Source organism: Nestor notabilis, unplaced genomic scaffold (genome assembly GCF_000696875.1).
Source record: "Nestor notabilis isolate BGI_N333 unplaced genomic scaffold, ASM69687v1 scaffold21094, whole genome shotgun sequence".
NCBI lineage: Eukaryota > Metazoa > Chordata > Aves > Psittaciformes > Psittacidae > Nestor > Nestor notabilis.
This window is the reverse complement of record NW_009924636.1, coordinates 5,554-22,487: the sequence shown is the minus strand read 5'-3', so window position 1 is coordinate 22,487 and position 16,934 is coordinate 5,554. Positions and strand designations below refer to the sequence as shown.

Below are 16,934 nucleotides of genomic sequence, written 5' to 3'. Positions count from 1 at the left end.
TCCTTCTCCCTTGCTGTCGGTGCTGATCTTGATACGCAGTTACAAACAGAAGTACATGCATCTGACTCACATGGATGTTACCGTCTTAGCAGTTGCCCAGCTTGAGAATATGAAGGCCTGTTCAAGAGATATTAAATACAGAGGTGTCACGAGCCTTACTCTTCACAATTGTACTCCAACCCCCTCGCAGTTTCTGTTATTTCCTGTTTTACCTTAGTCTAAAAATCTGTCGCAGAGCTAATTCCTAACTTGTAGAGATAGTGTATCCATGGGGAGAAGTTCTTCACCTACAATCACATTTTATTGTTCCCTTTGTGGTTTATTCTGGCACTTCGACTTGCCATACTTGCATAAATTCGATTCTGTAGAGTGCTTTGTAAAATGCCATGCTTTTGATTTTAAATGTGCTTCAGTGTGATGAATGCAGCATTCGAGTGGGATGCGGAGTGGTGCTTAGAGTTGTAGATTGTAGCTCCAGGTTTTATTCTCAAGCCTCTCCCCAGATTATTATATGGCTTTCTGCTCCTGCATTCCATATCTGTAAAATGAACGTGCTTTACCTATGCTGCAGGTCTGTGTTGATACTCAGTTGTTTATTTTATTGGACAGGTAGGCAACAGACATGCTGTAACATGTCATAGAACGGTGGTTGTGCTTGTATATTACTTACGCGACTGCTACATTGTACTTTCATCATTTTTTTTAGTGATAACAAATGCTTTCCTGGGTGGTGAATTGTCTAAAATGGAATCACTGTTTTAACATCTATTTATGTGGTGCCTTTCATTCCTTGGGTGGAGCAAGCAGAAGGAAAGGTATTACTAGAATACAAACATAACGTTAAGATTGTGCTTTGAGATCTCTGAATAAAATATGCTGAGGGTTATTACAGCTGTTTTCTTCCAAGAAAACATTATCAAAAATTATTATTATTTTTATAGGCACTTTTATCTTCTGTACTTTAAAAGCAGGCAGTAATCACCAGCGTGTCTTAATACATCAGTCAATGGAGAAAACTAAAGGACATGAGCAAAGGACATTTCTTCATCAATGAGGTCTGAAGTAAGGTTCTAAAACCTGCAGCATTTAGGAAGGACATGTTTTCCTGTAGAGTGGTTTACCTTTTGAGGAGTTTGCTTGTTAATGAATAGCAGCTTAATAATAATTAAATTGATACTAATTCAGGTTTACTATCTAATGTAGGCTTAACAAGTAATGAAAAGGGGCTGTTGTGTATGCATTAAACTTGGAATAGCACATCTGATACATCTGTGTTTCAGACAGCTTAAGGATGTTTTCCATCAAGTTTGGAGATGTACTCATTTGTGGAATAGTTTAATGTCATTTGAAAGTTTGAGAAAAGAATTCTAGCTGATAGGAGGGAAGAAATCTGGAAAGCAACAATGCTGGAAAGGCTACAGACATGATTTTACAGTGACAGAGTAACAGATTCCGCATGTCATGCGTAAGAGTATCCCGTGTTTTGCTTCAGCTAGTTAGTCCTGAAAGGACCTTGTTGGGGAAGCTAGTTTCCAATATTTTCTCTGGAAAGAGAGGGAGGGAGGCAGTTCCTAAAGGAAAAATAAGTGTTTACATGAACATTCATTATAATACTTGAAAAATTGTTTTTCAGATAATTGCCTTTGATGAACTTCGGACAGACTTCAAAAACCCAATAGATCAGTGCAACCCAGTCCATGCGGTGAGTACAACCAGTGGCTGTTGTTTAAAGAGAAAGAGATGCACTGAGCTGTCAGTGAAAGCATGAGTGGAAATGAACACACAGTTTTTTGGGAAGTCAGCTATAGTTAGGCCAGTCTTAGGAAGCCAGATGGCAATTCTCTATGCTAATAGCTTTTTTGCTGAAGGAGGCAGGAATGTAATTTGGAAGTTCAAAATTTAAAGGATATATAATGTGATGCTAATGCCTTCTTTTTATCTTTTCATTCTGTGTCACAACTTTTCCTTTTTGAAATCATTTGCTTTCTCTATTCAAGCATGGGATTTCCCATACTGTCTGTATCAATGAGTCAAAAGTTTGAAGGAATTTGATAAGCAGCACATTCCTAGACCTCTCTGTCCCATGGCAGGGCTCTAAATTCCCTGCCTTTAGAGTAAATAACACTTTCTGCTGCATCTGCTATGGAGAAGGTTAAATGCCACCCTGGGACTGTAAACTCGGTTTTACCTAATGAACCAAAATGCAACCCAAATTTAAGCATGTGAAAATTTCTCTGTAAATTTAACCAGTAATCTAGAGTGATTTAGCTGACTACAGTTAAACATGCATCAAATTTGTACCACCAGAACTAAGAGCAGACCTTGGCTCCCTGTCATCTCAGTGGGAATTACAGTGATTACGACAGGTGCTGAATTTGATCTCTACAGAGTACCAAGTTATTTAATTTACTGCAAATGATAACCAAATTCAGTAGCTACTACTTTGCCATTTAACCTTCTTTTATAACTCAGCAGAGGATTTGCAGTACTCCTTAGAACACTGATGATTTTAAGCAGGATATTTACACAAATCTTTGGTTTAAAAGACTTGTCTACAGCAAAGTAGACAAGCAAAGAATGAGAGCAGAAGAAAGAAATTATATGAAGAAATTGTCTAGAGGATTTCATTAGAAGTAATCTGATTCACTTTATCTGTTTTTTACTTCCCATCTTGAGAACTGCGCACAAGAAGAAAGTTTTTATATGTACCAAACTCCAGTAATTTGTTCTCTTCCTAAAATTTCTAAGATGCTCCTTGGAGATGATTTTCTCTTCTTTTAAAATATTAATAGAATGGGTCTCCAGGATAAAGAAAAAAATAATACATCTGTTTCAGTCATATTAGTGATGTGATCAAAAAGTGTATCGTAGAGATTCCAGTAAAACACGGGAAAATGTTCAGTGATCAGTTGACATATTCAACTATCTTCTTTGAAACTTGCTGTGATAACTCGAACAATAATCTCAGATTTTCATCTGCACAGTATACATGTTGATGACTTTTATAGTGGCATGAAGATTTTTAGCAGGTATTCCATACACTTGATCAAAGATATATTTTCCTTTTTCCCTGTGCATAGTTGCTCATGGCCATTGTTCAGCCTAGAGAAGAGAAGCTGCATGGAGACCTCAGAGCAGCTTCCAGTATCTGAAGGGGGCCTACGAGGATGCTGGCGAGGGACTCTTCATTAGGGACTCTAGTGGTAGGACAAGGGGTGATGGGTTCAAACTTAAACAGGGGAAGTTCAGGTTAGATGTAAGGAAGAAGTTCTTCACAGTGAGGTTGGTGAGGCCCTGGAATGGGTTGCCCAAGGGAGTTGTGAATGCTCCATCCCTGGCAGTGTTCAAGGCCAGGGTGGATGGAGGCTTGGGCGACATGATCTAGTGCGAGGTGTCCCTGCCCATGGCAGGGGGTTGGAACTGGATGATCTTAAGGTCCTTTCTAACCCAGACCATTCTGTGACTCTGTGATTTGGTGGGGTAGTTTTTTATTTAGTGCACTGTAAGAATGTCTGCTGTTTACTCATGTATCTTCCACAACATTTTCATGACAGTCTTTTTGACAAGAGAAGACTCAATTGTGGAGAAATTAGAGACAAAAAGAATGACAGTACTGAGAATTTAATTCAGATTTCCTGATTCACACTCTTACCTCCAGTTCAGAGCTAGACTTACAGCTTCTCCAAGGCCAGCTGCAGTTAGGCATGTATCTTCTAAAGGGAATTGAAAGAATTACCTTTCCTTTTCCCCTTACTCCTACTAAAGGCAAGAAGCTTTCTGCAGCTTCACAGGCACATCCACACAAGTCTGTTCTTATGCAACCATAAGTAAAATTTCTGAGTCTCTTTTAGATCACAGACACCATAGAGAGGCACAATATTTGTCTAGTGCCTGTCAAGCTGCCACTGTCTCATTGTCTTTCCAAAATTATACTGGTTTTATTTTTTTTAATGGCTTAAACTTGGGGATAGGAAAGGAAAAGAGACATTTCTTTGGAGAATAGAAATTAAACTCAGAGCAAATTTAAAACATTTGAAAAGCAAAAAGCTTAGGGAGACTTAGCTTTCTCACATTGGTATATTACATTACCTGCTTAAAAAGGGTCATCATGCAGAATATCTCTTCCCATGTCTAAATGAAAGTATTACCATACAGTTTTCTGAGGACAACAAAACCACTCTGCCTTCTGCAGTGTAACCAACAGTAGAATCTTTCACAGTAACTCCAGCGATGGGTTACACAGAATGAAATCTGATTTTACTAGTGAATTCCTCATCATGAGCCATTGAAGAGAAACCTGCCTTTGACTTGTCTTCTGTCCATGAATGGAGCTTAGAGCATTTTGAGTCGTAGTGCTTCATTATAGTGTCTTACAGGATTTATGAATGCATCTGTTGTTTAAAGTGGCCTTTCTAGGACACTTCAGGTATTCTTCAGTAATGGGTTAAATTCAGACACCTTCTTAGTGGTAGAGGAAGGACTGCCATACCACCTTCGTACTTGTTTTTCCCATTCAGATTTATCTTGAAGCTGGAGGTTGGGTACCTGAAAATGCAAGAGCAAGTCTCTGCGGTATAGATTGGTACCATTGGATAGAGCCACAAATACGGACTTAAAAAGAACTTAAAGCCTCTGGCTCAAGGCTAACATGGACTTGAACCCCTGGTTTATATTGTTACACCCAATAACAGATGAAAAAATGACTTTGAAATGGTAAATCATTTGGCTTGGAAGCAGTAGGTAAGATGTGAATACTAATATTTCAGAGTATTTGCTTCCCTGCAGCTATTAGTTATGATCTTGACCCATTGTAATTGTCATACATTGTTTTTAAGTGAGAACATAAGATAATCTACTTTTCTTGCACTTCTTTTTGACAGAGAGAGCGGCTGAGAAATATTGAGCGTATTTGCTTCCTCCTGCGAAAGGTGAGCATAAACTGGCCTAGGATTTGTGAAGCTTATGAGAATTAAAGCCATCCAGTAGTGACATGCATTCATTTTCTCTTTGAATGATACTTCCACTCCATTCATGAAAGGCTGGAATCTGCTTCAGAAATGGAAATCAAGGTGACCTTGTAAGGACAGAGTAAGATAAGTTATGAAAGGTTGACATAATAGAGAATTTCTGGATAAGAACTGAAACTTCAGAACATCAGCCCATTCATTTTGGAACATGCTTTTTGGAGGCAGTGAATCATTTTGTAGTTGCAGCTTGAGGTGCTTTTATAGCCGTATCAATTGATGATGTTGTTGTAGTACAGGTTTTAGAAATACCTTTTTTTTTTTTTTTTTTAACAATGGCTTACTGTTTATAAACTAAGCATCTAATTAGCTTATTTTAAACATATTTAATGTTTAAGACTTTTAATTGGCTGACTAGAAAACTTGATACACTATTTATTTTAACTTGACACAGGAGTGTCTCAGTTTCTGAGGGATTTGAAGGAGCTGATAAATTGTAGGATTGATACATTCATGGGTTACTCATCTGTAGCTTGAGAGAGGATTTTCATAAACATTCATTGTTCTGACTCTCTCCTGTTGAAGTTGAAATAATCAGAGTTCCAAACTATTTTGTTCTATATATATTCATGTTTCTATAAATTGCCTTCTGCAGAGGAGAAATGGAGCCACCTAAATTATTCTGTATTTTTGCTTATAAGGGTCATCACTGTAGCATGGACTGCTGACTGCATCCTAATCAAACTAAGAACTAAATTCACATGTGGTTTTAGGAAACTGATGGCCTCATCCTTAGAGGTTTTGGGAAAGCCAGTGCTAGAGTTTGTTGGTTTGGGGTGATTCGAAGGCACAACTGTGCCTGCATGCAGAATCTAGGAAGTGTCATTCTCTGATCAGTCAGAAATGGAATCATTTCTGTTTGGCACCATTATGAGCACATGACTGTTAGGAGCCTGTTTATGACAATAGGGACATAAAAATAAGAGAAAATACCACCAGTAGGCTTCCATTTTATCAAATAGGCAACCAGCCAACTTCAAGCAGTGTCCCAGTTACTTTGACATAAAGCAACTGGTGAGTGGTAATGTATTAATATATGTGAGCCCCATGGGAATGCCTTGCCTGCATCAGTGTTTAGTTTTTATTGCGCCTCAGCCTCACTGTGAACAGCAAAGTGGAGCATTTTGGCTAATTACAGGCTCTACATTCATAAGGGATTGGCTTGCTTCTGGTTCATTTAAACAGTTTGTTGATTCAGCCTCTTCAAAGTTTTTTGGGGACACATTTGTTTTAATTGAGAGATTATATGCAAGAAGAGGAAGGTGCAGTAATTACAGAGATTTGTAGTCTTCAAATCTGACAATCACTAAAAATAGCTGTAGTTTATGTAGTATAAAGGATTTGCTGGGGGGAAAATTCTGGAAAAATAGTAGAGAACGGAGTGCCAGCTATCTAGATCCAAGAAAATAGCAGCTATGATGTTTCAGCAAGCACTAAATATATCCCTCATTATAACATTGTGTGGCTGTAGGTCTGCTTCTCTTTCTATGAAACAACATACCTGTTTTCCTATGTCTTAAAGACAAAATTCTTTTAAAGGGCTCTGAGAAGGGTAATATCTTGCTGTTTATGACATTAGAACTTAATGCTGAAGATCTGCTGTGAATCTGTTTTTTAAAGTTATAGGTGGGCTATAAAGATGAGTTTCATTATCTGCTGATTTTAGAGGAGTTCTTGGGAATTACTAAATGGGCATACAGTGTGTCACAGAAATCTGATCCCAGTGGGCAAAGAGTTTCTTAAGGCTGGATTTTTGGTTTTATCTCCAAAATACCTGGAGAAGATTAATAACAAACTCTGACCAGGTATGTGGTATGTCATCAGATCTTGGATAAGTTATTTACATATCCGAAAATAAAATACAGAATGTGCTTGTTCTGCAGTCAGGCATTTTCTCATGTATATGGTGTAGAGAAAATGTTTCTATATCATTAAAACAAGTAGGAATCATGTGAAGCCCATATATGTGGTGCTGGCATGGACATAACGTGCACATGGGTCCATGTTTTGATGGTGCTGTAGAATTAGAGTTAGATAAGCCTAAGCTTTATCGTTACTGGAGGGTGACTGACTACATACAAAGAAGCTATGAACTTTGTATAGCCATGGTCAAATCTCTTCTATCCTGAAGTAACTGAGAAGCAACCTGAAGCCAGCACAAACTGAGGTTCTCTCAGGATGCAGGTATCTCATTTTACTAAGTGTTGTGTTGTGGCTGCTTTATAATTCTGTCTGTGGACACTGGTGTGTCATAGGTGTTACATGATTCACATAGGACATACACTAAGATTGGTAAATGCTGCAGAGTCTGTGTCTGTGCTATCTCTTTTTGCTAAATTGCCATTATTTCTCAGGATATGATTATGTGACACTACAATGCTGTACAGAGGTACACAGACTAGGTGTGAATGAGCTGTCTTGAGCTACTGCAAGCAGTACAGTAGACAGCAGTACAGGCTTCTTGGGCTGATTAGTCCTGTTGAGGAATGGGGTAGGTGAGATGTGCCATACAGGTCTATTATGATTTTTGTGATCAAATATTTTGGTGGGGCAATTAAAGTATATTCAGTTAATGATGGCAGCAATATTACAGACTTGCAGTTGTATTTCAGGAAATCTACCTACCTGATTGATTCCTGTTGGATAGACTTACTTTAGCACTAAAGACAATTAGGAATGTCCTAGGTTAAAACACAGTCTATTTCATTAATCAACCACTGTAATACTATTACTTTACCTTTGAGGAAATTTAAATTTAAGTTGTGATTATGTTATACATTGTCATTTTTTTAATTACTTTGATAAATCCTTTCTAAGGAAGAGAGTTGATTGAACTTGCTTCTTGCTCAGCAAACGTATTTCAGACTTCAGTATGCTCCTGCCAAACACTGCTGAACAGTATAAGTGACCTTTGTCAAGTTATCAGCAAATACTTGTTTTTAAACCCCGTGAAGCTAAAGTATGAATGATTTATGAACAGCAGAACTGGAACTTACCTGGGAGGGAATTAAGTAGGTAAAAGACAGGCTTCTACTTGGTTTCCTACTGTAATGGAGCCTTTTAGTTAAGATAGGCATAAAATTTGTAAAACTGCAAGCGTAAGAAGATACTGTGCCTGAGCTCAGTCCTTTTATCTTGATTTTATTTGAGCTTACTTAAGGGGGGTTTTTTTGCAAGTCCTGAAGGGATGATTGGAAGAGAGCAAATGCAACAAGAAATCTAACCACAGGCAAGGTGACATTAATCGCAAAGATGTTCCAGATGAACTTGAACTGTCTTGAGAAATATAAATATGTAGACAAAAAACCCTTCAGGGACAAGTTTTGAATAACCAAATATAGCTGCTTCAGTACTCCAGTACTAGCCGTAGTAACAGCAAGAGTAGATGGTAAATCAGGAGATGGGGTATTTAACACACAACAAAACCTCCTCACCTTATCTTTTTTGAAGCAAGTTTTAATGTTTTAGTTAAGAGGTTGGGGGTTGCCAGTGCTTGGTCTGTTCTAGTACTTCTGTCAGTGTGTTTCCAGTGGAGCTGGATCTGTGGTAGTAGTGATGAAAACTTATTCTTTACTCAGTAGTTCTGGGGTTTACCAGATTCAATTGTGGGTTTTAGTACTCTGCAAAAATAAAATCAGTCTTTCAAAATTTATATTCCATAGTATATACCCTAATAGACATCACAGTTGTGTTTTACTCTGTTTACAGGTTTTGGTAAGTAACCAAAAAGAGCTGTTATAGCAGGCATTACATTTAGACTGAGATCCTGTAAATAAAATGTAAAACCTAGTGAGCATAATACGTAATTCCAGACACCAGAGTGTCTGCCTGAAGTTTTGTTTTGGTATGTTTCCATATTTAAATGTTCTGTAAAACACCCTCAAAATTCCTTACATGTATGAAAGTAACAGTAATTCAGAGGCATGAGTAATAAGAAGCTTAAAGGGTTGTGGGTTAACACGACAGGTGCAACTGTAGATGGAGCATTCCAAGGGAGAAGATAAGGCTTGATCCTGTGTCCGTGTCATGCCTGTTTGTCAGTGTTGAAATGCACATACTCAGAGCTTGGAAAAAGCCAACGGTATGTTCATTGAAGCATCACTGAGCTCATTGGATCAGCTAACAGGGAACAAGTTAGCTTTTCAGCTTTTCCTTAATAGTGGATAAAACCAGTATGTTCTGAGTATAGTGGTTCTACTTGACATGTAGATAAATATAATGGGAAATCAGCATTTTTAAAAAGTAGCCCTATCTTTCTTTGTTTATACTTATTCGGCGGACATGGTTTTCCCTGTAGATTTTAGATGAAGGGGACTAACCTATATACACTAGTGTGATTGCTGTATGAAATAATTTTTGTACTTGGACCTTCTTAGGTTCCAGACCTTCACCTCCTAGTAGCTTCTACCATTCTCTGCATGCAGCAGATGCAGTGAACATACCCCTTTGGAAAGTGTCAGGTGTCTAGCTGATCTCAATTGACTCATCACATTCTTTTCTTCTTGATAAATTTGCTGGTTGTTACAGTGATTGCTCCTTCCATTGTTCTGCCTTATAGTCACTGGCAAGCTTGAGAATGTGATGGATTTTAAGAGTGTGTTTCTGGATATGTCAGTTGATTGCTTCATCATGGATTTAGGCATTTATAGATGTAACATTCTTCTAGCCCGTCTACAGGCTGATAGTCTTTAGCCTTAGAGTACTTCTGTAAGCCCATAGCACGGTTCATTAAAAGGCTTTATGTAAGGTTATGCAAGCAAATTAAGCAAATATGATGTATAATCACAAGGAATTTTTAAAGTGGTGTGTATCTTGTGTCATCTGAGAAGAAACCAGAGTTTTTAGTCTACTCATAAGGTATTTTTTGACACTGGGAAGAGCCATGCTTAACAGGATGATGTTTCCGGAGTTCTGGAACATCTGGAAACTGCTGCTGTAACAAAGATCACAAAGGGAACAAAAAAGATCACCATGTGACATTTTTCCTGTTAACAGTGACTGTTACAGTGATGGAGCACATGAGTTTTGTCCATTTACATTAGATAGATAACCAAAAAGTTTGTCATTGTTACTGGTTTCTCAGTACACGTTGTATTTCTTGATGTATCTAATGCTCCTTCTTTTCATACCTCTTCAATATGATGAAACTGCTGAGTTTTGACTAATCTGGGCAGCAGGAAAACTGTCAGGAGACCCTTCCTACGGAGTGACTGGGGGCATAAAACCTAATCAGGAGACAATGTGGGTAACTGCTAAAGAATGGGTATAGAATTATGTGTGTAGAAAACATACGGCAGGTACCCAGGTAGTTATTCAGTGTCTCCCTTGGACTCGGTGCAATAAACAGAGTTGGTTTATATCAAAAAGCTTTCTGAACATCCCTGGATTTAGGAAGGGTTTGACTTCAAGTTTGGTATTAATGCTCATCATTCATCTCTAAGATCAAACCACAAGAACAGCGGCTGCGATAACCCTCTGTGGGCATGCTCAGTCTCTCCTTGATATAGACAGGTTGGAGCAATCTTGTTTGATTGCTCTGAGATGAGAAATGCATTGATATTCCAGCATAAACCCATGTGGAATAGGCCTGGACTTTAGATTTGGGTTTGAAGTTGTTGTAATTTAGACATCATTTAGATAAATCTGTGTAGTGCATTGTAGTGGTTAGGACCAAATATGACTGAATTTATGTAGAAATTCCCAGTGAAACTCAGAAGTTGTTGATTAGACAATTCATCACATGCCTTCATAGCACGTCACTTGCTCTAGTAATGCTTTACTCCTGGAAAATCATCATTTTCATCCCTTTGTTTTTAGCCATTACTGTCAGAGGATTGTGTCATAAAGAAAGGTGACTTGTACTTATTTCCAAGAAGTTGGGGTGCCTTTTGATCTGATCCCATTGGATAGTTTTATCAAGATCTGAACTTTCTATTAACTGGCCTGATAAACAGTATGAATATGAACCAGTTGTTCAGAAATACTTTTTGTAGACATTTAAACGTGTGAGCTGTTATGTGGACCACAGAGATGTTCTAAATTAACATTATCATATGAGAACTCTGCAGTAAATTCAAAAGGGTGGTTTCAGGCTGTTCTGTTTGTTTTCTTTCTGGAAGAAAATATAATACAGGAGCAAATCTGCTTTTGTTGTCTTTAGGTGGATATTCTGCTGTCTTCCATTTTACCCTTCTTTGAATTGCATTCTTTATTTCCTTAGTTGGATACTTTGATCTTTTAAAGGCTCTGTTCTGCTTCAGCCAGAGATTCCTTTTGGCAAGACTTGGCTCTTCTTCCATTATGTTTTCATTAGTGTTTGTGTTATGCAGCACTTCCAGACTCTGGTATTGCGCCAGGTGCTACAAAACCCACATTATAATAATATAAAGAGCGTTTGTATGCACTCATAAGACATGTATACAGCAGGAAAGGAAAGGTTGCAGAGCTGATCTGATGATAGAAATCTTGTTTCCAGAGAGCTGCTTTCTTGTTAGCCATCATAGTTTGATTTTTTTCTTTTTAATTGAAGCCAAAAATGTGTTTGTTGTTTTTTGAGGGCTCTAATGTTTCACTGAGTTCATACTTGCATGTAGGTTTTAATCTCTACAGCAGCTGTTTAAATCCAGCCCAGTCTGGAGAGAGACGCGAACTACTGTCGTCCAATTGATGACTGTTGGGAGTAAAATTATCTTGTTGGTATGCTTAGAGTCTTGTGATGCTTGCTTTACAGAAATCCTAATAACCATAGACAAAAAGATGAAATAGATCTCTGTCAACATCATAATGAGTGTGAGCTGCACCCCACTTCTATATATATGCACACATAATTGGCTCTTAAGCTGCCCCAGAAGAAAATCTAGAGTTTGCATGCAGGCGTTGGAATGAAGGATATTGCAAACTTATATTTTGTACAATGTAAGTTTGCCATGCTGCATGCATTCTGTCAGGACTTGGACTGATCGTGGGCTGTAGTTACAACATCTTTCATAAAATTAAATTCATTTAAGTTCTCTTAGAAGTTCTCTTTTATTTGAAGTGATCTAGGCCTGTGTTTGAGAGACATAAAATGGGTAGATATGTATTTCAGTACTTACTTGAAAATCACTGCTAAACTGCTATTAGATGATAAAGCCAACTTTCTTCTGGTCTTCACAGTGGCTCTGACAAGGTATTTTTATATTAGAAATGAGAACTTTACACTCCAAGGATAAAATCTGAACTTAGCTAAAAATGTATTAATACACCATTTTAGTTTATAGAAATCCTAACTTAGGGATGAGGGTGTTTTAGACAATTTTGGTACAGCATCTCTTGTTTAGTCAAAGAGGCGTGAGGTAAATTTCAAATATGCTTTTGATGTAAGCAGCAGGGCTGTCCTTATGTTGCACAAGTGAAAGAAAGAAGAATGTAGCTTGACAGGGGACGTGGGGATGCAAGAAAAGCAAGTAAAATATTTTTAACTGAAGTATAATATATTTTCAGTAGCTCTGTGTTGGTTTAATTATTTTCTGCCTAAAAGAGGATGGAGTTATCCTAATAGTGAATCACAGTATGTAGAGTTTCTGTTTGCATCCAGAAACACGAGGGACATAATGATTTTCCCTGAATCTTGCAATAAATTTGCAGTATAGACAAAACATAGGCCTTCAGTACCTTTGTTGCTGGGTTGCCTTTTTCTTTCTTGCACTCTGATAGGAAACTCGGTAAAGCTTGTCTAAAAGCTTCTCTCTCTTTTCCTGTCAAGTCTTTTCTGCCTACTCTTTTGTTGCATTTATCATCTATGAAGTGTGGAATGGGATCAAATGGGGGTGTGCCCTATTCAATTAGTCTCTTGGGTACCCACATAGTTTAAATTTCGTCACAAAGAGTAGAACTTGGCACAGTAGCTATTTTGCAGAACTGACAGTAGAACTGGGACCAAAAAGCCAGCACTATTTACACTTTCTGCACAAATAAACCCATAAATACTGCTTCTGTAGAGGTAGTGCATATCATCTTCACACTTTTTATTTTACTGTAAATATATTGGATTCATATTTACTAGAAGGGTATTACTATTGCAGTAAAAATACCGAACATAATCCCTTTTGTCCTTTCCTTGTATACAGTACCATATCTAGAAAGAAAGTGCTTAAGATAGGACTTTAGAACTTGGAGGAAGTATGATATTTCTGGCAGGCAATCCGTTCATTACTGATGCTCCTTTTACGATGTGCATTGTGCCAGCACTATTTTTAGTCAAATTTACAAGTTCCCGAATTCAGCACTTTTCAAAAGTTAGAACATAACAATTGGTATTTTTAGCAATCGTTACCTGAGGACGTCTGTGTGCTTACCTAAGGAGAATGAAATGTTACAACCTGCTGTGCCTGCATGGGTAGCTCATAAGGGGAAAAGTTACGAAGCTATTGCAAGAGTGGGGAGTTCACACTTAGGACTCAGTCGCAGTTTGATCCTTACCCGCTTTTTACTCCAGGGAGGAAGTAATATTTGTCAGTACAGTGCCTGGTAGCAATTAAAATATCCTTTGAAGGGAGATACGTATGGTTGTTCATAATATTATTACTCATGAAAATATTTATGTATAAAACTATTTCAGGTTAACCAACTGTATTTTGCTGTTAATCTCCTCTTTTAAATGTTTATTCAATAGTCACAGTGGCAAACAGAATATCACCCTGTAGTAGATGACCTCTTGCTTTACAATTCAGGTTCTTCCAGTACTGTTCTGGAGGATATGTAAACATATGTCCTTACAGTATCAGAGTATCACAAGTAACAGCAGAAGAAGGCTGAAGATGCAGCAAAAATGTACATGAGTAACTGTTGCCTGGAATGTACTCCTGAGAGCAGTGTACTTCTCAGCTGCTTCGGGTAATGGAATTTATGCATCTGTTCTTCAGAGCTGTGTTGAAGATACTGGCAAAATTTGACTTGCTAATGGACTATATTTGCTCTAATTTGGTATGCAATAAAGTAAATATTTGCATTTTAATAAAACTAAAGAAATTGGGGTTAAATCAAATGTCACTGTTGTATTTGGCAGAATGTTCATTGTGGATTTAAGTCAGGACCAAACCCTATAAAGCCACTATGCAATTACAGAAAGCCATATAATACCTAAAAATAGAGTGCAGTGATTTTGCATCATACCTGTTAAATGGATGAAAATTGTTTCTGCTGGGGGTTAAATGTCCTGCCTTGCATTTAGATGCTGATGTTTACAGAAAAGCTATTAGAATAGCAGGGCAGGGATTGTCTTTACCATGCCCGCACTATACAAAATCTGCTTCCTCAGACTGACAGTCTGTACATGCCAGATATGGAAACAGCACTTGAGTGAACACCTAGTTTTCAAGCGTTTATGAAACTGTCAATCTTAGGCAGACCCCCAGGAGATTTGGGGGTCCTGCCTGAGGGCCCTTCCTGCGTTGTGCAGATGGCTGAACTTCTTATGATCACTGAGATTTCTGCTTTCGTAGACCTGCCTGTGAAATGAGGGGCTGGTTTTCTAGATCCTGATGAACAGCTGTGGTACTAATTGTCATTCTCACCAGTTTTGGATGAGCAGACAAAGACGGTATGAGCTCTTGGAATAACCCAGCTGTGGGGTCCTGGCTGGTTGTGTTTGAAACACAATAGTGAGGTAGGGCAAGAAAGCATTTGTTACTCTGTTTCCTGTCAGTGTTGTGAAAATTAGAGAAGTTCTCACTCCAGGGTTGCTAACCCAGCTTCCGTTACTTGTTCTGAATTCACATTAAAAAAAAGAAAGGTTGTGAAGCTGTCTCCTGGTCCCTGCTGAGTGAAAAAAAAACAGTTCACAGAGGAGGAACTCTTGTAAGATCAGAGCACATCTGCCTTAATGACGTGCCTTCCAAGGACAGGGCACCTCTGAATTGTGCTGCTGCCCTGCAGGCCTTAGAGTGGAGAAGCCTTTTTTTAAACTCAGTTTCATAACCTCTTTACCTCTTGGCTCTTATGACCTCCAGTAGGCTCTGCAATACAGAAGTATTTATAGATATTCTTGATGAGTGTCCCATAAAGACCTGATCTTCCTCTGTCGCTCATGTTAAAGTTACTACTTGTCTTATGACAAAGCTTAAATATTCTAGTCATAAACGAGTTCCCATGGGATCTATAGATTTTGAATATATTTGTTGCAGAACACAAAAATAAGACAAGGAGAAGTGAAACAATAGGCCTAAATATAGATGTGTTTAGCAGCTGAGATAGAAAAAGCATCCAGAAATACTGTATTTTAATATTAGATCTGGTTCTGTGTTGCAGATGGATATGGAGTGCTTTGTGGGAATAATAATTAGGTTCTTTGTGTTATTCATTTCATTGTCTGTCTGGTATTTGTTCCGTGGAGTGACTTATGTTCACATCCATTTAATACTGTTTAAAGAAATTCCAGTAGTGCATTAGAATAATGAAATTACCTTTACAAAGCATTGGCTTTATGCTGCTTTGCTTCGTTGTCCAGGATAGTGGAGGGGTGAAAACATAAGTGTGTTATCCTTTCTTCTACTTTTGCTCTGCATTTGCTCTGTACCACTGAGTCTTGCATGTGTGTTCCATTACTCTCCCATAGATAAAATGTAGAGCTGTTAATGTGAACTTTGAGTGGTCCAGCTGTGGATTATTCTTTTGATGATCTGGAATGCATTTCCAGACACTTTCTTTCAGCTAGTTGCATACATCTGCATAGCAAACTGCTAAATACTTAGGACAGGCTGAGAAAGTTGAGGCTGTTCAGTCTGGAAAAGAGAAGACTGCATGGAGACCTCAGAGCAGCCTTCCAGTATCTGAAGGGGGCCTATACGGATGCTGGAGAGGGACTCTTCGTTAGGGACTGTAGCGATAGGACAAGGAGTGATGGGTTCAAACTTAAACAGGGGAAGTTCAGGTTAGATCTGAGGGAGAAGTTCTTTACAGCGAGGGTGCTGAAGCACTGGAACAGGTAGCCCAAAGAAGTGGTAAATGCTCCATCCCTGGCAGTGTTCAAGGCCAGACTGGACAGAGCCTTGGGCGACATGATCTAGTGTGAGGTGTCCCTGCCCATGGCAGGGGGTTGGAACTGGATGATCTTAAGGTCCTTTCCAACCCTAACTATTCTATGATTCTATAAAGGTTTGCATAACATGGTTTTGAGTTACTTAAAATGCTTTGGGTAGAGGTTTGTGTTACAATAATCACGACTACACAACTGAATTTCTAAGTGATCTCTATGAGTGACTACAGAACAGAGCGTGCAGAGACACAAGTAAGTGTGGATTTTAACAGGAGAATTGAAAAAAGCTGAATTTGAAAATTTGGACTGAAAACCTTAATATATTTACTGTGACAGCTTTGTATTGGGCTCTAGGGCAGCCTTTCAGAGGCTTTGGAAGTCAAGTAACTCAAATCATTTAAAGTAGATTAGAATGAAAGGCTAGAAAATGTAAGCGGGAAGCCTTCCAGTATTTCAACAGCAGATTTAATGTCTTTCATGTGTTTGATCAATGCAAGCAGTATGTTTAAAACTGTTGCAAATGTTAAAATGTGTGGTCTGTCTGTTTAAATTATACACCTACTTCTTTGGCTTGTGCAACAGCAGGAGCAAACAGATATGAGTTGTTTCAGTGTAGGTATATTCCACGTACATGCACGCTCTGGGCTAATGCACGTGCTACTGCTATTTTTCTGTGTTTCTGCTTTTTTTCACTTGTTTGCACTACTCTTCCGACTTTTGTGGTCTGTGTTGTTCAATTAAGAGAATTCCAGAGTCAATACATGTCTCCCTTTAATATCAAAATGTCTTTAATTCAGCAGTTGATACTCCCTAGTGACCTATGTTAGCTCTGGCAGGCTCTGTTAGGATGGTCTTTAAAGTGTGGTTAAAGTAACTCTTGTGTTTTGAAAACGTTG

The 16,934-nt window shown here is 38.3% G+C and overlaps 1 protein-coding gene across 1 annotated transcript in view; it reads left to right on the top strand.

Annotated features, from left to right (window-relative positions):
* Positions 1-1,633: 1,633 nt before the first annotated feature.
* Positions 1,634-16,934, top strand: part of CNIH3 (cornichon family AMPA receptor auxiliary protein 3) — a gene marked incomplete at its 5' end in the record, with an annotated part of 19,418 nt that continues 4,117 nt past the window's right edge. The window contains 2 exons of the mRNA XM_010012698.1: positions 1,634-1,702; positions 4,881-4,928. Of these exons, the coding sequence (XP_010011000.1) occupies positions 1,634-1,702; positions 4,881-4,928 (117 nt within the window). The remainder of the gene's footprint in view (positions 1,703-4,880; positions 4,929-16,934) is intronic.